The sequence below is a fragment of the Anastrepha ludens genome, chromosome 5 (genome assembly GCF_028408465.1).
Source record: "Anastrepha ludens isolate Willacy chromosome 5, idAnaLude1.1, whole genome shotgun sequence".
Classification (NCBI taxonomy): domain Eukaryota; kingdom Metazoa; phylum Arthropoda; class Insecta; order Diptera; family Tephritidae; genus Anastrepha; species Anastrepha ludens.
Genome location: NC_071501.1, coordinates 58,520,113 through 58,547,781, shown reverse-complemented (window position 1 = coordinate 58,547,781; position 27,669 = coordinate 58,520,113). Strand labels below are relative to the sequence as shown.

Genomic DNA, 27,669 nt, shown 5'->3' with positions numbered 1-27,669 from the left:
TGTTGATCAAGCAGAAATTGTGTTGAGCTGCACAAATAAATATAGGAAAGTGTTATTACAGCTGTGTACGCCACTATATTTTTAGTGTTCATTAGAACAAATTGCGCAGCCGATACTGATAATACAAGTTCATGGTGCGCTTTATTAGAATTATGCAGGGGAGGTATGATGCCTTCTGACTCTTACATAATATACAAATTTGTATATTGAGTTTAATTTTGTACATACATATGTATTTGTCACATGTTTATAATTCTACAAAAGTAATTTTAATTCTCAAAAAAATTATTAATTTTACGTCACTAAAACTAATGTTGGAACTATAGAATTTGGTCAGCACTAGAAATGCCGTCATATTTAAAAATGTCCAGTCGATCTATTGGAATAGTAGAATACATATCCCAAATCTAACAGAGAACTAAATACTCTCTATCTAAGTAGATTTGTTAATTTATTATTGGTGGACTTGAAGCAATGATTGCAATCTGCCACAATTATAACTTACTGAATAGAAGAAAATTTTATCACTGAGTCTTTAATGAAGCTCTGAGTTCAGATTTCCAAAGGAAAAACTTAATACGTATAAAGCACCGGGTTTCGAGCAAAACGGAGCTCACAGCTTTACGATCAGAAGCGAAATGAAGTTGAGAGCAATACGTGGACCAAACTTCATTGAGGTGTGTTGGGTTATCGTGCGCACGGATAGACGGACGGACACACTTGGCTAAACATATCCCTATCGATATCGATTCCTTTATGATGTTAGTTAAGATGCTTTCAATCTTCCATGCGTTAGGAAGTAGCGAATAGATTATGCAATTTGATAAATTAATAACTAAACAGACATATAGGGTGGACCATATAGAGTTTGCTTTTTGAATCGGCTATAAAAAAAAACTAATCAATATTTTTTCAAACTTTTTTTTTATTTTGAAGATTGAACATTGTCATTTATGATTGAAAAATAATAAGCACATTTTCGATTGTTTGGGCTCCAATTTCATGAATGGCAACTTCGATTTCGTGTTTTAAAGCATCAATCGTCTCTGGATAGTTCGCATAGCATTTGTCCTTAACGGCTCCCCACAAAAAATAGCCCAACTGACTTAAACCGATGTGAAAATAAGCTTCATCAGAAAAGATGATTTTTCGGTAAAAATGCTCATCTTCGGTCAAACGATTTTCTGCCCATTGAGCGAACCGAAAACGCATTGGATGGTCATTAGGCTTCAGTTCTTGTACCCAGGGCCGTGGAGAGCATATCCGGGCCCGGGGGAAAATTGCAAATGCGGGCCCTTTCCAATAATGTCTAATTCATATAAATACGTATAATCTCGAGTCCGGGCCCCTCTGAGAACTCCGGGCCCGGGGGAAAAAGTACCCGATCCCCCCCCCCCCCCCCCTCTCGTCGGGCCTGCTTGCACCAATTGAACTTTGTAAGCCTTCATACCGAGGTCTTTATGCAAAATTCTCCTCAAAGAAGTGCGTGAAATGTTCAATTCTTGAGAACGATGACGAGTTGAGGTTGTTGGATGTTCACGCACATTTTCGGCTACAGCAGCAATGTTTTCGGGTATATGCACTGTAGGAGCACGTTCACGTGTTGTTTTATCCATTAACGATCCACTTTCACGAACACGATTAACAAATTGATCCACAAACGGTTTTGTTGGAAAATCTTTTTTTTGGAATTTCTTTTTCAAATTTCTCACAGTTTGAGTAGAAGACTCGCCACTTTGGAAATAGGTTTTCAATATTTCCCAATTTTGTTCAAGCGTATAGCGTCCCATTTCGTAAATGTCAAACCTTTAAGTCAATTATGAACACATTTCACATGTCATTTGTGTTACCATTCTCAAAAAAATAGGTGGTTCAAAAAGCAAACGCTATACGGCCCACCCTGTATATAAGTTGGTAGCACTTGAAAAGTGTTTGCTAAATTTGTTTGGAAGCACTTAATGAATATTAGTAAGATCGTGTTCATACAGAGACCATTTGTTGCTTCAACTTGCTACTTATGATTCTCGTGCTCGGTCAACACCCTACTTGACTATACTAAAAACTAAATAATTGGAAATACGACGGGTGATACCAAATTGAAACAACAAAAGTATGAACGCGGTATTATGAAACTTGGCAAATAACAGTAAGAGAGCAGTATTGAAAATAGTTATACCACTTTTATGGGCCATAAGCATATTATTGTTGCTTTCGCAGGCAAATTTTTTGTCAAGCCAGCAGATAAATGGCGAATCGAAGACGGATACAATTGTTCCTCATTTACGATCGAATGCTTGTGCGCTTGTAAAATTTACAGGAATCATAGACTCCATATTAAATTATGAGTATTAAGGCAAATGAGCGTAAGATGAGGTAAACACTACCATGAGATCATGTAAGAGAGAAAGAATAAAAAAAGGAATTTCTGGCAGTGACGCTACTTTCTCGGCACAATGTTGTTTTAGTGTCAATAACTATGAGTTGTACGAAGAAAACAAGAGTGATTGCTCAACGCATGAAAAAACATACATACATACATACATACATATTATACAGGACCGTTTAAAATGTAATAGAACGGTGTTTTTAGATCGCTATTTGGTCGAATTATACTTCATTTTATGTATGCTCACTTCTTAAATGGAAATAAACAAAGAAGAGTATGCGAAAGAGAGACATCAAGAAAGTGTCATCAAGTACTTTTTTCTTCAATTCGATTACAAATACACGGTCTTATTCTTACGTTACCTGGTATCAAGCATGATAGAGTACCAAATTACGTCTTCCGAATTCACTGTGTCGTCGGAGCCCATTAATAAACAAACAAAAAGAAGAGGAACTACTTGTTTGTAAAGCGGAAGAGTAGACGAAAGCAATGGAAACAACCAAACTCAAGAAAATATACGGGCACCCTCACACTTTCTTGCCTCAGGGCATAGAAACTAAAAACAAAAAGCCTTATTTGGAGGTATTATATTAATTTGTGTTTTCACAATTTGGCACGCGGCACTTCGTTTTTATTAGTTTGTTTAGTTTAAATCTCACAATTCACAATATTACCACGCCATTCACTGAATTTTCATAAACATGTAATTCCACCTCTTTTTGTTCGTGTTGTTCGTTTCTTTCGTATTGGTCAGCAACAGTTTTTGAAAGACCTCCACCTCCAGAAGTCAACTCGCCACTTGCATTCAGCTGCTATAATTGGTTCATGACCTTCCCGATCGCTCATTCTATTCAGCTCTTACTGTCTCTCTCTCAACTTTGCAGTTCTCTTAGTCACATGATCGTCTGTACAACAATGCACTTACATACATACTAAATATACAAGGATGATAAATTCCCAGGTTTAGCGAAAGTTCATATTTTTAGTGTGAGCATTGGCATGTTACTATATGTTATCGTCATTCCGAGAATGTCGTCCAGTAGTATTTGATAGTATTGTTTTATTTATAGGATGAAGAGGAAGAAGGAAAATGCACAGTCTGGAAACGTAAAATGATCAAAGATACTACCAATGTGAGCGCCTCAAAAAAATACCAATTGGCTGTCAAACATGCAAAATGACAGCCCATTGTTTCACAGATGTTGCAAAATATATCGTAATAATATGCTGGGAGCATTTATCTTCAAAAGACCAAGAAATTACTTACCACTAGCAATGTTCTTCAACCTGATGAATGCTACTACATTCGCGTCGATTATCATGGCGCAAAATTAGTCACCGAATTTTGTCTTTGAATAACTTTTTTACTAAATAAAAAAGAAGTATTTTGAGTGCTGGATTTTTTTTACCTTTACGCTCTACATTACTTTATTGATTATATACAGGGTGGGCCAAATAACACCTACTAATGTTAAACACAAATAACTTCTGCAATAATCATTTATTTTGGTTAATTGTTTTTATACATTGAATATATTTTATGGAAATTATGTATGAAATATTATATCAGACAAATGTCCACCATTTTTCTCGATTATGTGGTGTGATGGAAAACGCGTTGAAAAGAGCCAATCTTTGTTGAAGGCTCAGTATTTCGTCTCGAATATTTTGCTTCAGCTGTCTAATAGTCTCTGCTTTATTAAGTCAAATCTGGTGAACGAGGTGGCCAAGGGAAATCTGAATTTTTGGAAATCAGACGATCGCCAAAAATTTTACGCAGCAGGTCCATAGTTTGCCTGGCAGTATGCGCAGTTGCTCCATGTTGTTAAAACCACAAATTAGGATACTGCTCCGCCATTGGTCGCAAAAAGTTTTCAATCAATGTTCTGTAAGAAGCTCCTGAAATCGATTCCGGCGTTTCATCCTCATTTTCGAAGAAATATGTACCGATAACTCTAGTGGCCATAACACCGCACCAAACAGTACATTTAGATGGCTGCAACTGATTTTGGTGTGATGCCCTTGGATTTTCAGAGCCTCACAATCTACAGTTTTTGTTTGTTGACATAACCATTTAAATGGAAATGCGCATCATCCGACATCAAAACATTATTGCCGATATTTACGCTGCATTAAAACAATTAATCGTTGACAAAAATAGAAAAACTCGATAATTTTAACGCGTTGTGTTGTACTGTAGGGTTCCATAATAAATTTCAAATATAACCTACAAAAAGAGAAAAATAAATATGTCAAAAAATAAACAAGTTATTTGTGCTTAACATTAGTAGATCTTATTTGGCCCACCCTGTACTTCTACTTCTTCTTGATTGGCGCGATAACCGCATACGCGATTTTGGCCGAGTTTAACAACGCGCACCAGTAGTTTCTTTCTCGTGCTACCTGGCGCCAGTTGGAAACACCAAGTAACGCCAAGTCCTTCTTAACCTGGTTTTACCAAGATTTTTCCCTTTCTCTGCTACCATCAGCAGGTACCGCATCTAATACTCTCAGAGCGTTTGTATCCATTCGGACGATATGACCCAGCCAACGGAGTCGCTGGATCTTTATTCGCTGCGCTATGTCTATGCCGTTGTAAAGCTCATACAGCTCATTGTTCTATCGCCGTTTTCATATATGTATAATATTGTATTTTACTATGTACGCCCGTGGAAAATTATTGGCGTATTAAGATATTTCAAATAATTTAACGATAAGTTATATTAAGTTGTAGTGCATGTTTCCTGTTTCGATTTGGCTTCATGTAGCAAAGTTTTAAGTCCACGTACTTATGTATGTATGAAAAATTATTAGCTTCCAGGCATATTACGTAAATGTTCAGTTTTAAGATCCTGTCAAAGTTTGTTGCATGTCTTGCGCATATTACTGTATATGTATGCATATTTAAAAACAAAAAACAAATAAGTAAGTAAAAATGAACACGATTTGCATGTCACATACTGCCTTATTTTGGCGCTTAAATCAATGGCTGCAATTCGATAATAAACTATTTAAACGAAAGCTTTGACTAATTGCATTTTACCAAGTAGAAAGTATCCATTGCCTTGATTTGTCCACGTTTGTTTTCTGATCTATGTATTTTCGTTCTTCTTTTTCGCTTTTTCTGTGTTACAGGGTGCTGTTTTGTTACATATTATACACGCAAGGCTGCTTTGAAGGCACAAGATGCCTTACATAATATAAAAACTCTTGAAGGGGTAAGTACTTAGCCTTTGTCCATACTTTTACTGTATTGTTGTCACTGTTTTACTGTTCATTGCTATTTTCACTTACTTGATTTCTGTTTTGTAAGTTACGTTTTTACCTTACACAAATCGATAGTGTTGTCGAACATTTCGTTTGAGCTTTCTTCACAAAATGAAGCTTCGGAATGCCTTTGATGTCATAGATTTCGTTAGAATGCAACAGTGCTAGCGCATTTTAAATGAAACAAAAAGAACTGAGTATAAAAGATAGAATCAAATATCTTACGTGTACAGTACTTTAAGTAATTAATCAATGTGTACGACATACTTAGTTTTAGAGGGATCTTTCCGTATTATTCATCACAATAAGGTAAAAGCTGCACAAAAAATATTTTTATAAACAAAAATCACGGCATATTTAAAGAAGTAGTTTTTGATAATAATACAGTACAAATAACACAGGCCGACAAAATTTAACCAACATTCAGACCCAGAAACCAGACTATATATTTCCGAAGGTTTATGATGCGCTGAATCCAAATCTGGCCTCAGAATTGCTCTATTAGTTTGAGTTTTCGAGATATCCTAACCTAAAAGTGCAAAAAACCCCATTTTTGCCCATATTTGAGGTTATGTAGCCTTGCAGATGTTTTCTTTCACCAAAATTAAAGGATGGCATCTTTAAATACAAGCCTTCTTTTTTCAAATGGCGTTTTGTTTGCTCAAATATCATTTTTTTTCGCAGAGATATCGCATTTTGAAATTTTCATGTTTCGAAATTTTCCTACACCTGAAAATCGATTAAGATAACATAGACATGATATAGTCGATTACTAATTTTCTTGAATTGAGTCTTATTTTTCTTAAAATTTTGTCTCACACCATAAGTGTGCTGACTCACCACACCCCTACACTATCTAACCTTCGGGTACCGAGTCACACACAGCCCTAACCCCTAGTAACCACCCCTATCATGCCGCAAGCAGGCTTACCCACAAACTCCAAATTTACATACTATTAATCCATATATTTCAGGCCCTCAAACCCAAGAAAATTAGTAATCGACTATATCATGTCTATGTTATCTTAATCGATTTTCAGGTGTAGGAAAATTTCGAAACATGAAAATTTCAAAATGCGATATCTCTGCGAAAAAAAAAGATATTTGAGCAAACAAAACGCCATTTGAAAAAAGAAGGATTGTATTTAAAGATGCCATCCTTTAATTTTGGTGAAAGAAAACATCTGCAAGGCTACATAACCTCAAATATGGGCAAAAATGGGGTTTTTTGCACTTTTAGGTTAGGATATCTCGAAAACTCAAACTAATAAATTAATTTTAGTTATCAATCCGAATTTTGCATGGACAGAGAAGCAGATATTAGTTTAAATTATTTCGGATACTTTTCCTTGTAGACTAGTGTAATTAGCCTTATTTTCAAATCTTTATGAGTAAATTATTCTCATAAATTATAATGCAAAAAACATATCGAGGAAATATTCCAAGAATTGATTTTAAAATGTAATTTATAGGATTGATTTGTGTACATACCGCCAACGATAGGGTGGGTTGACAAGTTCAATTACACTTTGAAGAGTCAAGAAACAAGAAATTAGTTTTCTTAATTAGTATAAAATTTCATAATGTAACTGGCAGATAATATTCATTCATTTATAAAACCAAAAAGTCATTATCCTTGACTTAACAGAATACATATGTAGGTGCGGCCGTTAAGCGCAGCTGATTTTCTGACGTAACCGGGTTTACGACAGCGGTTTGTTTACGAAAAAACTGAGATTGGTGATATACGAAATAAAATCAACGGAATCACCGTTCATACTACTTCGTTGCCATCTGAAGAACGACTGATTAGACAAGTGTGTGAATGCGTTCGAAATGAGCGGGCAGGATTCCCCAATGACATAGCTGTCCTATTTCTCTTCTTCTTAATTGGCGCGATAACCGCTTACGCGATTTTGGCCGAGATTAACAAAGCGCGCCAGTCGTTTCTCTCTCGTGCTAACCGGCGCCAATTGGACACACCAAGTGAAGCCAAGTCCTTCTCCACCTGATCTTTCCAACGCAGAGGAGGCCTTCCTCTTCCTCTGCTACCACCAGCTGGTACTGCATCGAATACTTTCAAAGCCGGAGCGTTTGTATCCATTCGGACGACATGACCCAGCCAACGAAGCCGCTGGATCTTTATTCGCTGCGCTATGTCTATGTCGTCGTAAAGCTCATACAGCTCATCGTTCCATCGTCTACGATATTCGCCATTGCCAACGTGCAAAGGTCCAAAAATCTTACGCAGAATCTTTCTCTCGAACACTCCAAGCGTCGCTTCATCGGATGTTGTCATCGTCCAAGCTTCTGCGCCATACGTTAGGACGGGCATGATGAGAGTCTTGTAGAGTGTTAGTTTTGTTCGTCGAGAGAGGACTTTACTGCTCAGTTGCCTACTTAGTCCAAAGTAGCACTTGTTGGCAAGAGAGATTCTACGTTGGATTTCAAGGCTGACATTGTTACCGGTGTTAATGCTGGTTCCTAAATAAACGAAGTCTTTTACAACCTCGAAATTATAACTGTCAACAGTGACGTGGGTGCCGATACGCGAGTGCGCCGACTGTTTGTTTGAAGACAGGAGGTACTTCGTTTTGTCCTCGTTCACCACCAAACCCATTCGCTTTGCCTCTTTATCCAGTTTGGAGAAGGCAGAACTAACAGCGCGGTTGTTAAGGCCGATGATGTCAATATCATCGGCATACGCCAGCAATTGTACGCTCTTATAAAAAATTGTGACTGAGCGATTAAGTTCTGCGGCTCGTACGATGCTCTCCAACATCAGGTTAAAGAAGTCACCCGACAGCGAGTCACCCTGTCTGAAACCTCGTTTGGTATCAAACGGCTCGGAGAGGTCCTTCCCAATTCTGACGGCGCTGCTGGTGTTGAGCAACGTCATCTTACATAGCCGTATTAGTTTTGCGGGGATACCAAATTCAGACATCGCGGCATACAAGTAACTCCTTTCCGTACTGTCGAATGCAGCTTTGAAGTCGACGAAAAGGTGGTGTGTGTCGATTCTCCTTTCATGGGTCTTTTCCAAGATTTGGCGTATTGAGAATATTTGGTCAATGGTGGACTTTCCAGGTCTGAAGCCACACTGATAAGGTCCAATCAGTTGGTTGACGGTGGGCTTCAGCCTTTCACACAATACGCTCGCTAGAACCTTATAGGCGATATTTAGAAGACTAATCCCGCGATAATTGGCACAAATTGCAGGATCGCCCTTCTTATGGATTGGGCAGAGCACACTTAAATTCCAATCGGCAGGCATGCTGTCCTATTTACTTGCACAATTTTACTTCAGATGGTCAAGCCTTGTAATCTATCTTCCTTCGCTCTATACTATAAACATCCTTGACGGTGAAAAATAGGATCTGAAGTTCACACCTTTATACACTCACTTGACAACACTAGGGGCCATTTCTAGTCTATGTGAGATCAGTATTGTCAGCCGAGATAATACAATTAAATATACTTTTTTAAGGATCAGTACCATTTTTAGCCTGATAGTTAAGTACGGGTTTTAAGAAACTGCACAGCAAACAATAAAATAAGGGTTAAAATACTATAATTTAGGCTTGCATACCGCGTACAAAAATAAAACTACAAAGTGGAAAGTTGTATTATGCCGGAGGTGCACATACAATTGTAATGTCTCTTATAAAGGGTGATTTTTTAGCTATTATCTTTTTAATGTTCACTCGTGTTTTGTTTCACTGTCAAACATCTTAAGTTCGGTCTATAATTTAACCATGAATCGTCTTACAAACGAACAACGCTTGCGAATCATTGAATTTTATTATAAAAATGCGTGTTCTCTTAAGAAAGTTTAAGATCCACTTTTTTATCGAAAAATTGTGTTCAGCGACGAACTCATTTTTGGATCAATGGGTATGTAAATAAGCAAAATTGTCGATTTTGGAGTGAAGATCAGCCGGAAGAATTGCAAGAGCTACCAATGTATTCAGAAAAGGTCACAGTTTGGTGCGGTTTATGGGCTGGAGGTATCATTGGACCGTACTTCTTCAAAGATGCTGCGAATCGTAACGTAACTGTGAATGGTGAGCGCTACCGTGAAATGATACCCAACTTTCTCTTGCCCAAAATGTAAGAGCTTGACTTGCGGTTTCAGTAAGACGGTGCCACATGCCACACAGCACGCGTAACAATGGACTAGTTGAGAGGCAAGTTCGGTGAACATTTTATTTCACGTTCGGGACCTGCCAATTGCCTACCCAGATCGTGCGATATAAAACCTTTAGATTATTTTTTGTGGGGCTATGTTAAAGCTCATGTCTATTCAAGCCTGCTTCAATTAACGCATTGAAAAACAACATTAAAGCATTTATATGTGAGATACCGGCCGAAACATTGGAAAGAGTATGCCAAAATTGGACTAAGCGGATGGACCATTTGAAGCGCAGTCGCGGTGAACATTTGCGTGAAATAATCTTCAAGCATTAAATTATGTGGACTGTACTATCGATTTAAATAAAAATTCCATGGAATTTTCTGAATTTTACGTGTGTTTTTTGAAAAACTTTCCTATAGCTCTTAAAAAATCACTCTTTATATTTATATAATTGGCGCGTACATTCTTTTTGGGTGTTTTACCGAGCTCCTCCTCCTATTTGTGGTGTGCGTATTGATGTTGTCCCATAAATGGAGGGACCTACAGTTTCAAGCCGACTCCGAACGGCAGATATTTTTATGAGGAGCTTTTCATGGCAGAAGTACACTCGGATGTTTGCCATTGCCTGCCGAGGGGCGACCGCTATTAGAAAAATGTTTTTCTTAATTTTGGTGTTTCACCGAGATTCGAACCTGCGTTCTCTCTGTGAATTCCGAATGGTAGTCACGCACCAACCCATTCGGCTACGGCGGCCACCATGTCGCTTAGTGTCTCTTTTTCCTCTTCGTACATATGTATGTATGTACATATAATTATCAAATAAAAACATATATATTTCTTTGAGTCACTGTAAGTGTACAAAGAATGGAAATAGTTATAGATGTTCGAGTTTTAATTAATTAACTGCCCTTCAGAGGCTCTATGGACTCAAGACTAATAGCAACTAAAAAGGAAAAGCAAGAGAATGCTGGTTATTTGTAAATTCTATACCGTAATGTTATTCTACGCTCATTTCGCTTTTATTTCTCTCATTCGCCAAAGAAACACCTAATATTACTTGCAGTCGATTTGTTATCTTATTAAATTATATCTAATTTCAAGTGAAAGTGAGGAATATTCTCAATTTAAAAATTTAAATTATACTTTGAACTTCAAGCAGTGTACTCGTATTCCGTGCAGTAGATGAAATGGGTTTTTTCACTCTTTAAATCGTTGATAAATAACGGCAAACCTCTCCGTGCAGATATTGGGCTTCACTCAAAAACAAACTGCATTTGGATGACAGTCCAAATCCGTAGTGCCTTTGGTAGGGCAACATCCAGCCGCATCAAAAATGTGAGGAGTTCAGTCTATCCCTTTCAAGGTTGAATGCGTCACTTATTTTTATTAAATTGTATATATATATATATATATATACATAAATATAAATATATATATCTTTAAGCAATTGTTTTTTGTTCCAAAAATATAAAAAGCTTGTGATTGGCATCTCGTTATCAACTAAAACCGACCGTTAGTTCAACCTTATTTATAGCTTTTTTTAAATTAAAAATATAATAAGTTTTTATTTACAAAAAACGCGCTTGCAAGTTCATCGGTCGGTTTATTACACGCAGGGCAACAAAAATATGCTCTTAAAAACTTATTTTAGGCGTTCAAAATATGTCATTGAATTCTAAATATACTCGTTTGAATATTGTTTCATGTATATGTTGACCGCGACATACTCTTTCCAATGTTTCAGCCGGTATCTCTCATATAAATGCTTTAATGTTGTCTTCTAATGCGTTAATTGAAGCAGGCTTGTCTGAATAGTCATGAGCTTTAACATAGACCCACAAAAAATAATCTGAAGGCGTTATATCGCACGATATGGGTGGCCAATTGACAGGTCCCGCCTGTTCACCGAACTCGCCTCTCAACAAGTCCATTGTTACGCGTGCTGTGTGGCATGTGGCACCGTCTTACTGAAACCGCAAGTCAAGCTCTTACATTTTGGGCAAAAAAATGTTGGATATCATTTCACGGTAGCGCTCATTATTCACAGTTACGTTACGATTCGCAGCATCTTTGAAGAAGTACGGTCCAATGATACCTCCAGCCCGTAAACCGCACCAAACTTCGACCTTTTCTGGATACATTGGTAGCTCTTGCAATTCTTCTGGCTGATCTTCACTCCAAAATAGACAATTCTGCTTATTTACGTACCCATTGATCCAAAATTGAGCTTCGTCGCTGAATACAATTTTTCGATAAAACTTTCCAAGAGCCCATTCACCAAAAATTCTGCGTTGCGGTAGGTCGTTCGGCTTCAATTCTTGCACCAGCTGTATTTTGAAAGGATTCACACCTAAGTCCTTTCGCAAAATTTCCCACGTTGTTGAGTAACAGAGGCCCAGTTGCTGCGAACGGCGACGAATCGATAATTGATGATCATCATTAACACTGGCCGATACAGCTGCGATATTTTCTTCAGTTCGCACTCTACGTAAGTGTGTTGATAATGTAAATTTGGTTCTAAATTTAGTCACAATAGCTCGAATAGCCGTTTCAGTGGGTCGATTAAACTGACCAAAAAAGAATAAGAAGCGCGCGATAAACTTTCTTAACAGAACACGCATTTTTATAATAAAATTCAATGATTCGCAAGCGTTGTTCGTTTGTAAGACGTTTCATGGTTAAATTATAGACCAAACAGAAGATGTTTGACAGTGAAACAAAACACGAAAAGTGCGTCAGCTGCTTGAACTAACTGTTTAAAAAGATAATAGCTAAAAAATCACCCGTTAGTTAAAAAGAAATCATATAATATTTCTGTTAATTTGCATTCATTTGTTTGAAATAAAAGGAAAATATAAAAATATCCTTGTTTTTAATTTGTAGTCCGTGAGAAAAATGATTGGTAACAGAGTAACACTGATTTTTAAGTTTAGTGACCAAGGCAAAGAAACAAGTTTTGAGAATTTATTTCTTTCTTATTTAATATTAATATTTTTATATGAAAACATTCCCTAACAGAATCCATTTAAATCTAAGTTTCAAATTTTGTGCAAATTTAAAAAAATCTGAACAGGTTTTTATCAAAATTTTAAACTTTTTAAGCAAAATTTTTAGAAAAATTTCGAGTACGCAGGGTTTTAATATAACAAGGTGAAAGTTTGAAGTGGATCCGAAGCAGAGTTGATTTGTAACAATTTTGTTTCTAGCGGTCGAAATACGTTCATTTTGGTCACGGTGTTACCGTATTGTTATCAGTACAGAAATTTTTATTGTTAGTTCTAAACGTAACAATGAAATATGCATTTATTGCAAAATATGCCAAAGTATGCAATTGTAAAGTTCGCAAGTGCCGAATATGACGGGCGTAAGACGCCATTTGCAAAAATGCCCAATACTTATGCTGCGCACACTCGCCGTCGTAAACGCAGGCCCTTGTCAGGTGTTACGATCAAACTAATGAGAGCCCAATGTAAATGAAAAATTACTTCCCTTGCGTATCGTAGATTTTATCGCAAAAATCCCATAGAAAATCCCATAGAATCCTGTCACCACACAGTGTTGCCAAACACACATTTCGTTTACAAAATAAATTTAGAAAAATTTTAATTTTTGTTAAAATAACTTAAAAACAATGTTGAATATTGTTAATTATAGATAAATGAATTATTTGCATTTGGTGGTTTTTGGCTTTGGTTTATTAAACAATGAAAAATTGTAACTGGTAACGCGGATGTGTGTAAAAGTGTGTAAGCAAAAATATCAAAGGCAACATTTGTCGATACAACCAAACCCGAACCCACAACAACCGATGTATTGTGTAAATATGTAACTAAAAGAAGCAGTTGTTCTCTGCGGGATAAGTTTTGCTCAATTTTGTGTTCTCTAGGGGCTGCGGTAAGGGTCTACGATACGTCGGTCAGTGTGCGCACTATTACACTAATAGCATATGTCGCGGACCGATGAGTATTCAATAGCGACGTCCTGATGGCATTATATCAAGGGTCTCAAGTGTTTTTCTACTAAGTGTAACTTTTGAGGTTGTTCTTTGTTGGTTTGGGCTGGTCTCAGCTACCAGCAAATTTTCAGAGTATGAACTCAAAAAGTTCCATACATTTATTGCAAAGTCTTGATATCTTTATGGAGGGCCTGCAAAACACTAACGACGTATTTGAGCAAGATAACGTTGCCATATGGCCACCACGATCCCCGGACTTAAATATTATCGAGCACATATGGGGCAACCTTTTCCGTCGAGTATACGCTGGAAGACGTAACTTTCAGACGGTAAAAGAGCTACGTAACCTCGTTCTGGAAGAATAATCGCGATTTCCTCTTTGAGATTAACGTTGTTTGGATGCCAAACTGGATTTTTGACGAGATAAATAAATTTGGAGGTTGAACTCACTATTAATTTTATATTAAATTTGACAAACTTTTTCCGATGAACTGTTTTATTTCATAAGCATTTAATGGAATTACGTTTTTATGTTAGAGTTTTTTGGAAAAATTTTAGAGGAAGGTTGGGTAAAATTTGGTAAACGATTCCGAATACTACCTAATGCATTGATGCAATTTGGGATTGAGGGACGAAGGTGCATAAGTCTATCTCCTTTCTGAAAAAGTAGCAAAAACTTTAAAAATGTGGATGTAGGTTACGTTAGGTTTGGCAGCCGCATCGCACATAGAGACAGGAACCCAGAATGACATAATACGATACTGTTTAGCCAACTCATTAAGAGATTGGTGACAATGTAAGAGACTCCTTGCTGTTATTTGGAATGCATCCAGATCCCCTAGGGCAGCTTGACTGTCGGATAGAATGCAGATATCTTTTGATGAAATTCTGTTCATCTCTAACCATCTTAAGGCTTCATGAATAGCGTTTATTTCCACTTGAAAAACAGTACATTGATCCGGCAGTTGAAAGGATTCACTGATAAAAAGCGCCTCGCAATATAGCCCTGATATCCATTTTATATCCGTCACCGATATCCATTTTATATCCGTCCATGTAGATCTTAAGAGGTGTGTTGGGTGATGGATCTTCTTCAAGCCATTCTAGTCAGAAGGGACTTTCACTGAGAAATTTCTTTCAAAGCAGAGAATGGGAGTTCCGCCTTAAAACGGAACAGGCCGCTGAGTATTTGCAGAAGAGTTCCAGGGGGTGGCAGATTTAACATGAAGTCCAAAGCCATGGATGACGTGCTTTTCATAACGCCACATTTTGCTAATTCCATTGATCTCTGCACCTTAATCCATAAATTTTAAAATCTCTTTTATTTTATTATTTTAATTTTAAAATTTTATGTTATTTTATGAATAGTACCAAATTATTTATTTTTTTAGCTTAACCACTCCCGTGGATTTGTCACAAATGTATATGCGCCTAGTTACCGAGTTCCTTATATGAGAAATATTGAAATACCACTCTGTCATACCCCAAGTACACGAGTATATCTGAAAAGCTATAAGTTCCTCACAAAAACGATATTTTTCCCATTCTCAGAAGACTTATGAAAGGCAACCTATCTACGAATTTTAGACATTGCCTGTGACATATCGTCCCAAGGCCAATGAATTGTTGGATGGGTCTTCCAACTTTTTGCCTCTCGGTCAGAACGTATTCGAAGGAGTTATTTTTTCAGGCGAAATACACACCAATCAGCAGTTGATTTCAATCAAAATTCATTTAAGTAAATCTACATTACACAAAAAAAGATTTACTTTGCTTCCGTAGAAGCGTAGACCGAAGCATGTTCCGTCTCGGGCTTATTCCAGAAATGCAAATTTTCGATAGGCATCAGAACTTATATCACTAGACAATTCGAAATCCGTTGCCAAAAATTGATACCCGCAAACATTTTCGCCAGTTTTCAATGAAGCGCCGCACGTTCGCGGTACTTTCCGATCATAGGGTATGTAAGAAAAAGAATATAAGGAGATTAGACTCAAGTAACATTGTACAACATTTAGATTTTATTTGAGTCTAGTCTTCTTAAATTCTTTTTCTTACATACCCTGGCCCGATGGAAGGTATGCACCGGTTCCAATGTGCGCCGATCGTTTAAATTTAACATTTCCGGTACTTTTTGATCATAGGGTATGTTCCTTAACCGATCATCAAATTGCAATGCAACTTTGGTGAACTTTTGTTAAGTGTTCTCAGAAAGTTTTATAACTTTATTCACTTTTAATATAAACAAAATCAATGCAAATTCAAACGACTTTTAAGTTTCATAATCAAACAATTTTACGGCGCTTTTGTGGTCTTTCAGGGCATTTATTTTTTTATAATACAAATATGTACTTGCGATTTCTTTCTTGATTTTAATAAAAATTAAAAAACAATATGTATACCTATACTCGTATATTAGTACTAAAATAATTTGTCACGTCCGATATCACATTTTAATTCAAAATAAAATCCACAACAAACTGATTCTCATTAATTATGAATTATATGTTAAGGCCTATGAGTTGACTTGATATAAAAAGGTTTAAGGAAAGAAAATTTGCAGGGGTTTGCCTATTTTTACAAGCACCCTAAAACCACTCCCGTTATCGCGTCCATTACCATTTTCTTTTCACTGATTTCCCTGATACCAGGGATTCAAGCGCATCTCAATTTTCATAGCCATAGTACTTTATAAAAACTGTGGGACGGCAAACTTTTGTATAGCTTTTGTGTAGCTCTAATGTCGTACAAATGTCGAATAAGGAAATGTCCATATGTACAGGAAGTTTGTATATTTTCGCAGATTTATTCCATTTATTCACAAAACAAACAATTTGTATTTTCACATATTTGTATAATTCACAGTAAAAGCTTTCAAAACGGAAACTTTCTGATGCTGTTTAATTTGTATTAAAAGCGCAAGAAGCAACTTCGGACTATTCAACAAAAGCAAAAACGACGCGCGTCGGATATATATATGTAACTAGTAAATAATAAACATATATTTAGTATATATATATTTATATACCAACAAACTTTAAGCCAATACGATTCAATATGAATTATGGCTCCACAAATATTCTAGATAAAATTGTATTGACAGTTAAGTCACTCTTCTATTTTTCAAGCACTAAAGTAGATGTAGGGACGTCGATTTGCTCGACATTTAAACTTATGCTAATAACACAGATTAACATACAATTCACATTTGGCTGTCATTTCAGGTGCCACGTACAAACAGAATTCCACTTTCTTTGACAAACATTGTGTGACTTTTGCTGAGCATAAATACTCCATTGCAATTAGCTGTCAAAACAGCATTTAAATGCAAAGTAAACAATCCGTAAAAAATCCTTTTCAAATAGTAAAAGTCTGAACATTAGACCGGGACGATTTGCATTGCATACAATTCTTCGACATCCCACCGCCAAAATTGTGATTACTCTTGTTATTCGAGGTTTGAAAATTTAAGTCTTATGAAACATATTTGGTTTATGGTATACAGAATTTTCAATGCACACTAATCGAACAAAAAAATAACCACAACTGCTTAATCCAAATGGGGAATCGTTCTTTAGTTATGGTATGGTCAAATTTAGGTTTTTGAGACTTGAGAAAAGTGCACTCACTTAAAGGCGACCGTCAGTTAACAGGCCTCTTCTATTCGCCCCTACGTTGCTCGCTATCTTTATGCTCGATTAACTCGCCCCTAGCGAGTATGGTTAAACCCCTTTTAAACTGGTATAACTCACTGTCGTACAAACACATGTAATTTAAGGCGGCTCTATTCCCGCGTTGCCAAGATATGCTCATTTATACCAGTTGCTTCGTCTATTCGCTACTTGCTAACTCTTCGCGAAAAGAAGAGGCCTAATATAGGGTTTTTCAGTAAGAGCGCTTCAACTTTTGAACTTTTTTGAATAAAACACAAACGGTTTGACTTTTTTAACTAATTTTTTTTATTATCGAGTTTGAACATATACATTTAAGTATGAAATTCGATTTCTTTTGCATGACCACCGCGTGCACGTTTTACGAAGTCCAATCGTTGAACCCAATTTTCGACCACTCTTTTGCATAAATCGGCCGAAATTCCAGCAATTTCGCGTTCAATATTGGCTCTGAGCTCACAAATCGTCGCCGGCTTGTTACTGTAGACCAATGACTTCACATAACACCAAAACGGGACGGCTTGTTAAATGGACCGTAAAATGGCCGTAATGCTCTTAAAGTAGCAGCAACAGAACGATTATTTTCATAAAAAATTTGCACGATTTGCAATCGTTGCTCAAGTGTGTAGCGTTCCATGATGAAATGTATACTAATGAAGTTTACAAATGACAAGCGAAAAATAAAAAATATAGCGTCGTTCGCCCTCCCTATCGGAAAAAAAGTTGAAGCGCACCTATTGAATAACCCTATATAATATATAATAATATAATTATATTCGGTTAAATTTCCTTTCAAATTAATTTCAAATTTTGCTGGTTCAATTTTAATGTACTAGCAACATTATCCAACCGGATTGCTAGCTTGCACCTATTCATGGATGTGTTGACAGCTTTGCATAATTTGTAACAAAATTTAAAAATAATTTTGCGTTGAAAACTTTTGCTACCCGGGGTTTCTTTCTAGGGCATGGGAAATTTTATTTTACCATGCTATAACTCCTTTCTCATCTACTTTGCATAATAAATGTAGAAGTTATAAGCTCTTTATCGAATCTTTTATTTTATCGAATTATCATCATCATGGCATTTACACCTGGGGGTGAGCCAATACTTCCTTTAATATTGCGCTCCATATGTCTCAGCTTTTTGCGTGGCTTCTTCGTGGGTTCATGTTACGCAGGTCGTTTTCCACATCATCTGCCCACCTTCTTGATGGCCGTCCGCGCTTTCTGCTGCCCAAAATGAGAGGGTTCAAAGCCTTTTTTGCAATTCTGTTGTCATCCACTCTTGGATCTCATTATAATGTTTTACTCTATTAGGCTCGTCAGGCTCTCTTACAGGACCAAACATTCTCCTCAACATTTTACGCTCAAAGCGTAAGGGATATATGTGTATATATATATATAATTGGCGCGTACACCCTTTTTTGGTGTTTGGCCGAGCTCCTCCTCCTATTTGTGGTGAGCGTCTTGATGTTGTTCCACAAATGAAGGGACCTACAGTTTTAAGCCGACTCCGAACGGCAAATATTTTTATGAGGAGCTTTTTCATGGCAGAAATACACTCGGGAGGTTTGCCATTGCCTGCCGAGGGGCGACCGCTATTAGAAAAATGCATTTCCTTAATTTTGGTGTTTCACCGAGATTTAAACCTACGTTCTCTCTCCGAATTCCGAATGGTAGTCACGCACCTACCCATTCGGCTACGGCGGCCCCGCGTAAAGGATAGTCCTATATATTAGTAGGCAGAACCCATGTTTCACGTCCGTACGTTGCTATTGGCCTTATAAGGGTCGTGTAGATCTGTGACTTATACGTCCATGACAAGAGTTTGTTTGTTTGTGGTTTATGGTGTGCGTAATAGCTTCTATTTGCAGCCTGCAGTTTGTCGTTTTGATATACCATTGGTTATTTTTTGTTTGTGGATTATCCTATGTAATTCAAACATATTCCATAAAACAAAAAATTTGCACCTTCGAAGTTCATTTTAGATCTCTTTCGTAGAAAATGTTTATTACCAATAACAAATAGAATCATAAGTTCGTGGTATAGGTAAGTCGTGCCGGCCTACTGTGCGTGCACATGCATACATATATCTGCATGTATGCTAACAGATGCATGAAAGACAGCCAAAGAAGAGATTTGCCCATCGCAGGTGGAAAGCTTCGATATTCATTTACATTTAACTCACACTGTCAGAGAGAATACATACTCGTATACATCCAAACACAAAAATATGCAGTAAATGCATTTACACAATGAATTAAGCATTCATCCGAAGGGAGGAAATAGGAGGTGAAAAAGAAAATAGCGAGAGACTAGTACATACTCATACTTATACGTATGTATATCAAGCAGCTACTTTAATGTACATTTTAGTCACTCTATATGTGTAACTTAAGTTATAGTGCGCTGCTGATCCTTGTATGCCCACGGTGGGAGTCTTTCGTGGTAACATTTCTGAGCCAGGGCAAGCTCAGGAAGGAGGAATTGATTTTTTCTATCGTTGTGTGAGAAAATGTCAAGCTTTTAACGTATGTTTGTCATTTCGATTATTTCAGGTAAATTAAGTAGCTCGAATAACCTATGTAGACATGTACACAGGTAGGCAATCAAATAATATGTACAGCTATCGAGTACATTGGAAGCGTTCATTCTCTGAACAACTTAGCCGAAGAAGCGAGGCTACGGAAAACAAGGACATTTACATGCGCCCTCACTTCAAGCGCATAAAATGGGAATGGATATTGAGCCACTTGAGCGTGGGTAGTGACGTGGATTTGGGTGCTGCGGAGTGCCTTTGCTACTGACCATTAGTTCGGACAATTACACATGGCAAGCACGCACTCTATTCACCATTCGTTCACACTAGAATGTCCACACCCACTCGCATATGAGTGCCTCGCTTTCAGACAAATGTTGACCATGCCGATAAGGATGCAACGGGTCGTATGTGCAGGCAACGGTAACTGCTAAATTCTATTCCACACCATCTATGTACTTCGATTTTCCATTAACATTTTGAATATGTAAATCTGTTGACAAAAACATTATGCCTACGAACGAATTATTCTTACCTAATACTGTACTTGTATTCACGTTTGCTTTTGTATGTATTGTACCTTAATGTATTTTGCATGCATTCTGAGTTTATGTGGTTATTTGTGTACAAGTGTCGCTCGCTACAATAGGATTATGCTCAGTAATTGAAACAACTAATTGCCTAGTTATTAGACAAACGCATAACCGGCCTTCCAGTACATCTGAGTACACCGATTGTTCATATAATCACACACTACTTACATCCTTGTGTACACACGCATAAACACATAAACCCATGCTTATGATGAGTACATATTAAAAATAATAATTTAGAGTTTAATAAGTTATACTCGGGCAAATCAATAACGGGTGTTCATCGGCATTTAATTAGCACATATTTAAGTCTATGGTAAAATGCTCTTAACCTCAAATCCATCACAATTAATTGACATTTGTGGTTGGCTGCAATTAATCAGGTTAGTAATAGGAATTCACAACTTAAAGTTCGGTATTAAATTTGCATAAAACTCACCAAAAGTTAGGATTTCAATTCATATTATGTGCGCCACCTACAAGCCATCTTCTAACATAAGATATCATTGTCTGCCATTCAAAGCACACAATTTCCTTTAATTGCCTTTGCTCGTGAACGTTTAGAAGAACTCTAAACACATATGCACCCACATGCATATGTCGAACTGAATGCAAACGAGTAGTCCTAATAACGAAAAAGCTGAAAGCAAACGTATTTACCGACTACCATCCTAAACAAGGGAGTATTTCAATTTCCTTTTCTTGTACTCATTCTCATTTTATCTTTCTCTTACTGTAGTCTTACTTTTTAATTCATGAATAATTTTTATAAGGAAGTATAGTTTGTCCTCCATACATCCTCTATAACCCAGATTTAAACTCTACGGATGGACTCAAGTGCGCTCTGCATCTCGATGACTGCAATAATCACAGTTTATAAATGCGGACAGTATTCCGACAAACAAATAATTTAATTTTTTTCTTTTACTAAATTTTTTATTAAGCCGTTGAATTTAGTACTTTATATTTTATTTATAATCGAAAAACCTTACAACTTTTCCACTTCTACTCAATACTCAATTACAGTTACATTCCCCTCGATATTTTTTTATATAAAAAACCCCAAAGCCCAACCATTCTGTCATGACCATCTGTTACTACGGCCTTGCCACAGAAGTGAAATCATGTGACATAAGTTATAACTATAATCAATTTTTTAAAGAAGTTAGTTTTTTTTAATCATGTAAATATCAAAAAGCAAAATTTTAATTTTTAATTCGAAATGGTCATCATTTGCATTTACACAAGCCTTCAAATGATTAAACCATCCAGCTATTGCAGCACGCACAGTTTCCATCGATATTGACGTCGCTGCTCGAACGAAAGATTGTTTGAGACACTCCAAATTTCTGTGAGGTCTTCGACAGATCCTGTTATCCAATTCTGACCACAAATTGTAGTCTAATGGATTCAGATCTGGGCTTCCAGACAACCAAACTTCTGCGGCTATCAACACAGGAATATTGTTTTTTAGCCACTGCTGGCTGGTTTTTGCCTATGGGCTGGAGCGAAATATTGCAAGAGATCCAACGCTCTCCATTGAAGAGAGTACTGCTGAAGTGCTTCACCACGCCTTCTAAGACATCCTCCTGGTACACTTTTGCTCCGGTCTTAACCTCTTTTTCGCAGAAATGAAGAGATGTAACGCCTTTACAAGACAGTCCCCACCAAACCAATACGGTGGATGATGGCAGCGCTGAAACCTTGAAAAAACTTTTTTTGCAGCTATGCAAGGCTTTTATGACCACATAGGATTTACATTTACATCTATCGACTCCTATTCAAACCAGTCACGCTCAGTGATCGGTTTGCCTCCCACCTTAGGTATAGCTTGCAAGGAAGCAATCGCTGTTTACGAGAGAAACGTTGTTTCAGTCGCTTCGCACACGAAGACTGGCGCTGCGATATGGAATCAGAGTAGAATGCTTATTTGAAAGCGGTATTTGTTAGCCTTGTCAGTGTGAGCCATCGAGCGTTATGGGTTTTTTGAAGGACTTGCCATACCCCAACGCAATACCACTCATACCCATTCTTCTTATGCGCTGCTTGTCCGGGACTACAAAAAAAATAAATAATTGGCGAGTACACTTCTGTTAGGTGTGGGTATATTCAGAAACGCATTATAAATGCGCAGTAATTGCAGCGCTGGCAGCACTGCCAATGTGACAAGTGTTGCAATTGATAGATTGGCAGTATTAACATTTTTCCTGCAAATAATTCGCGACGTTTGATACAAAAATGGCGTTTTGGAACGCGATGCATTTGCAGTACTGCCATATTTGCATTTCTGAACGCATTGCCAACACTGCAAAAGTACGTTGCGCATTATAATGCGTTATTGAATATACCCTGTTTGGTCGAACTCCTCCTCCTATTTGTGGTGTGCATTTTGGTGTTGTTCCACAAATGGTGAGAACTGCAAATAGCTTTTATGAGAAGCATTTTCCTGACAGAAATATACTAGGAGGTTTGCCATTGCCTGTCCTAGAGTATTTAGCTTCCCTTAAACTAATTTGTTATAAGAAACAAATCAAGTTATTTTTCACATAAGGTCCAAAAAAATCTCAATGTGTTTAGTATATGATTTTCCAATAACAGGTGTTACAGGTGAAAGGATTGCGCTGGATTACGCCAACAGCCCAGGGTCGATTCAAGACCTCAAAGACGGAATTCGACCTCACGAAGGTTATGGAAAATTTCATGAAATGGATATTGTCCTGTAAGCGTGGTCGGGGGGGTCATTTGCCTTGTGTTATTTTTCCACTATTAACATCATACCTTCCTCTTTATAATGAATTAAACATCTGATCATTTATATTAAAAAATAGGATTTTTCTTTGAATATCAAAATTACACCTCTTATTGGAAAACCCTTCATATCTAATGATTAGCTGACCCTGTTGGTAAGTGGTTTCTATTGAGTATTGACGAAATCGGCCAAAAACCACAAAGTGTACTTTATTCCTAATTGCCTCTAAGTTACTTTAGTTTTAAAAATTTACAGCCAACCAAAATTAAATTCTACCAGAAAATGCGGATGTATTTGTTCTAATAACATTTTCGGTAGGTCTTCGAAATTATATAAATTAGGACAATTTTTCTCCAAATAGCTTCCAACGTATTTTATTGTTTTCCTTTTTTATCAACGTGACAACTTCCTGTTGCATTTATGACATATTGATCTTCCCTTTTTAACATATTCCCAAAATAGAGCTATTATACTTGTACATACCTTGAAAAATATAGACATACACTGAGTGTCATAATTCTAACTAGCTAGCTAGAATTCATAAATCTAGGGGAGCTGTTTTTAAATACTATTTATGAATGAAATTCTAATGATTAGCTCAAATTCAAATTCATCATCGTCGTTGTTTACCGTCCTATGACTGCTACTGGCACAAAATTATCACCGCAATGCTCAACCACCGATACCAATTGAACTAATTTTTTTATTTAATAAGCTATTAGTTTATCGGTTTTAATTAGAATTCTGGGTTGACCCTTAAAATGCAAGAAAAAAGAAACGGAATTGACATTGGTGAGATGAAAATCATAACAAAACTATGGAAAGAAAGCCAAAACAATCGACAAATAGGAAGAACAGTAGACAGGGCATTGAGATTATTTCCGACACTAATTCAAAACTACGGAATTATAACTTCCACGTTAAAGCAGGACGTCCTTGTAAACAAACAGAAAAAGAAAAGTGCAGTATTAATTTCGTTTAATTAGTTTAATGTCGTTACATAATTGTTGAGTTTGCCTGAATATCTGTTACCTTTTAATTTCTCTGGCTATCAGGTGACGTTAATAAAGCTTGCCATAGTAAAATTTTTGTAAGAATAGCAATTTGTAGTTATGTAGGTAAGTTATTTAATTATGCTGCAGAAAATCAAGTTACCGGACAATGCTCGGCTTTACCTAAAAGATCGGACGTTTTTCCGCCGAAGACAAATATTTGGTCGAATATGAAATGGGCGATTAATAAGCAAGCCGAAGCGAAGTGTCTCCATATATGCAGTTCTGCTGGCTCACTTTTCCCATTCGCCACAAATACTTGCGAAAGGACCCATGTCCAGACAAAAACTGTGAGAGGTAATAGTTAACCTCGCCGTGCTTTCTTTCTACCCACTTTTTTAGATCGGGTATTAGTCTCACTGTCCATCTACCATACCGTTCAGAGTTCCATTTTGACTGCCAAAGTGTGAGCGTTTGAACTCTAATATCGGAGAAGCGTGGCACTGGGATTCCAGTGTTTTTCGCCTCCCATCTCCGTTTGCGCTCTTGTGCTGGAATATCTATAGGGATGGTTCCGCTGATAACTAACACCGCTGCTTCAGATACTGTTCGGTATGACGAAGCCACTCTGAGAGCGCAGGTGCGTTGCACAGATTGCAGAGTTTTCCGCCGGCATTGCACCCTTAGCGAATCTGCCCATATTTCGCATCCGTATAAGAGAGCAGAGTTCGTCGTGTCCATTAAAAGTTTTCACTTGTTCTGCGTTGGATCTCCAAGGTTTGCCATGAGCTTACTTAACATGCCGCTTACTTTGGCAGCTCTTGTGGCAGCATGGTTTATGTGCGCCCAGTAAGTTAGCCTTGTGTCTAATTGCACTCCTAGGTATTTGGCCACTCTTTTTGTCGATAAAGCGGCATCGAGTACTTGTATGTTTACTTCTAATGGGATACGTCTGTTCATTAGAAGGATTAGTTTTTTTTTCTCTGTGGCCAGCTTTAATCTATGGTCTTCTAGCCATGTCTGAACTCGGATCATCACCTGATTTAACTTCCTTTTGGCTTCGTCAGTGTTTCGGGCTATTATTACAGTCTACTGTCATCTGCGTATCCCACTAAATGCACATCCTCTGGCATCTCTATTCGAAGGATTTCATCATAGCTTATATTCCAAAACTCAGGTCCAAGTATTGATCCTTGGGCCTCACCTGCTGTTATTTGTTTAGTCTTATACCCTTCTCGCGTTTCGTATAAGAGCACGCGATTGCTTTGATAGCTACGAATAATCTTCAATAGATTATTCGGGATCTTGAATTTTACCTTTAAGGCTTCAATTACGTCGTCCCAACTTAAACTGCTGAAAGCATTTCTAATATCCAGTGTGGCTTGTAATACTAAGCGTTTGGAGTATCGATTACCTGCCTGGGCATGTTCTACGCTAGCTATTACATCTTGGATGGCTCCTAAGGTAGATCTGCCACTTCTAAAACCATCTGATGCCTGTCAGACAGAGTAAGCCTATGCTTTATCAGTTTCTCAAAGAGTTTTCCTGCGGTATCCAGCATACATAGCGGTCTATAAGCGGACGCTAATGTTGGGTCTCCTTTTCCTTTACTGATAAGTACTACTTTTCGTGTTTTCCAAAAGGCTTGTACCGACGTACTGAAGGACATGACCTGAAACACTCTTTCGAAAAGCTTTTAGATTGCCCAAAACAGTGTATCGAAGACAGAGAGAACTATTTTGAATAAATAAACTCGAAGTTATTAGAATTCAGCATATTTTTTTCTATTTTAGCTCACTTTTGCTTATTTTGGACTTCACCTTATATATAGGGACATATGGACTCACATATGAGAATAACAATCAGAAATAATAGAGGATTTGATTAGAGGACCCAAATGTTCGCTAAGCCCGAATTAATAACTAAGCCCAATTTGCCTTTAAATATTGAGCAATTTTATGAATTGAAAATTGAAACTGTTGTTTTTGCTATATGTTTTTCTGATACATATTTCATTGTAATTTATACTACATCTTTGGAAAGCTGGCCTTAAGATATTGACAACTTCATGTTTAATTTCTATACTCATTACAGATGCATCATCCCATTCAAATGAAACCCGCTGATAGCGAGAATAGAAACGGTAAGTTTTATAATGAAAGTTACTCATTTCACTTTTTAAAACGAAGTTAATAAAAAATAAAGTAAAGATTAAAACTATCAAAAATGTTTGCGTAGTTATAAATATAAAAAGAAAGTCCAATTTAATAGAATTTATTTACAAATTCTAGTGAATTAAATGGTTACGCACATATTCAAAATACTTCGCTAATATTTGATTTTTTGATTCTGAATTTTTCCTACCACCCACACCGAGGTTTATTTCTATTTCTATTTTTATTATTTTGTTTTATTATTTATTTTATTTTTAGTGTTGAACCAACCATGATAAATATGTGGTAAGGTAGAACAACTGAGAGGCACTTTCAGCATTTTTTTGTTTTGGTCTTGTGTTTTCATTCATATAAATTAGACACCAAAAATATTTTCATCCTAATTTAATTCTTCTAAATTTTATATAATTATGAAAAAAATATTATATTTAGAATTTCAGTCCTAAAAAAAGTCCAAAAAATGTATGCACCAATGTTCACCACTACAAGCAACCTAACCATTTCCGAACAGTTCTTTGGGAACATCTTTAATCCTGTGCACTTATTTAAACTTATTTCTGTACGTAAATATGTACCTATGTACATAAATAATGTCAAGCATCCTTTAGGAAATGAACCAAATGGCTTGAGCATTTTATGAAACGATTTTTGTCTTCTTCTTTATCTCTTTTTGTAATTCAACTCTTATTATTTTATTTTTTTATTCTTTTGGAGAGGAGGGGTATAAATTTCAAATCTCAAATTGTTTGATTATATTTATATTTAAATACTTTATTATTATAGGAGATTTGCATACTCTCTGGTGCTTACAATGCTACCAAAATTCAAACAAATAAAAAACGTGGGCGACGAACTGCGAGAAGTGTACTTACTAATTATGCTTTTAACATGGAATCGACAAAAAAACAAAAAAAATCGACTTCAAAAAAATGTGTTATATTTTCAATTCATTTTTTAAAAAACATTTTCATTTTTTAACTAGAAATAAATATATTTTACATACATCATAAGGGAGAAATTCACCTTTTTTACCGCATAAGCTGCATTTACAAAGACAAACTCTTGGGAACAAAGTAGGTCCGTGCAGTAAACACATAATTAATTCCACAAACACAACTACTTAGTAAATACATTTATAAGAACAATTTTTAACCGATTTCTACTTATTTTTTAATTTTCATAACAGAAAAGTTGGCGTTATCATGG

The 27,669-nt window shown here is 36.7% G+C and overlaps 1 protein-coding gene across 1 annotated transcript in view; it reads left to right on the top strand.

Annotated features, from left to right (window-relative positions):
- Positions 1-26,738, top strand: part of LOC128864730 (uncharacterized) — a 95,427-nt gene extending 68,689 nt beyond the window's left edge. Inside the window, exons 4-6 of the mRNA XM_054104482.1 lie at positions 5,522-5,604; positions 26,384-26,432; positions 26,722-26,738. Coding sequence (XP_053960457.1) covers positions 5,522-5,604; positions 26,384-26,432; positions 26,722-26,738 — 149 coding nt within the window. The remainder of the gene's footprint in view (positions 1-5,521; positions 5,605-26,383; positions 26,433-26,721) is intronic.
- The last annotated feature ends 931 nt before the right edge of the window (positions 26,739-27,669 follow it).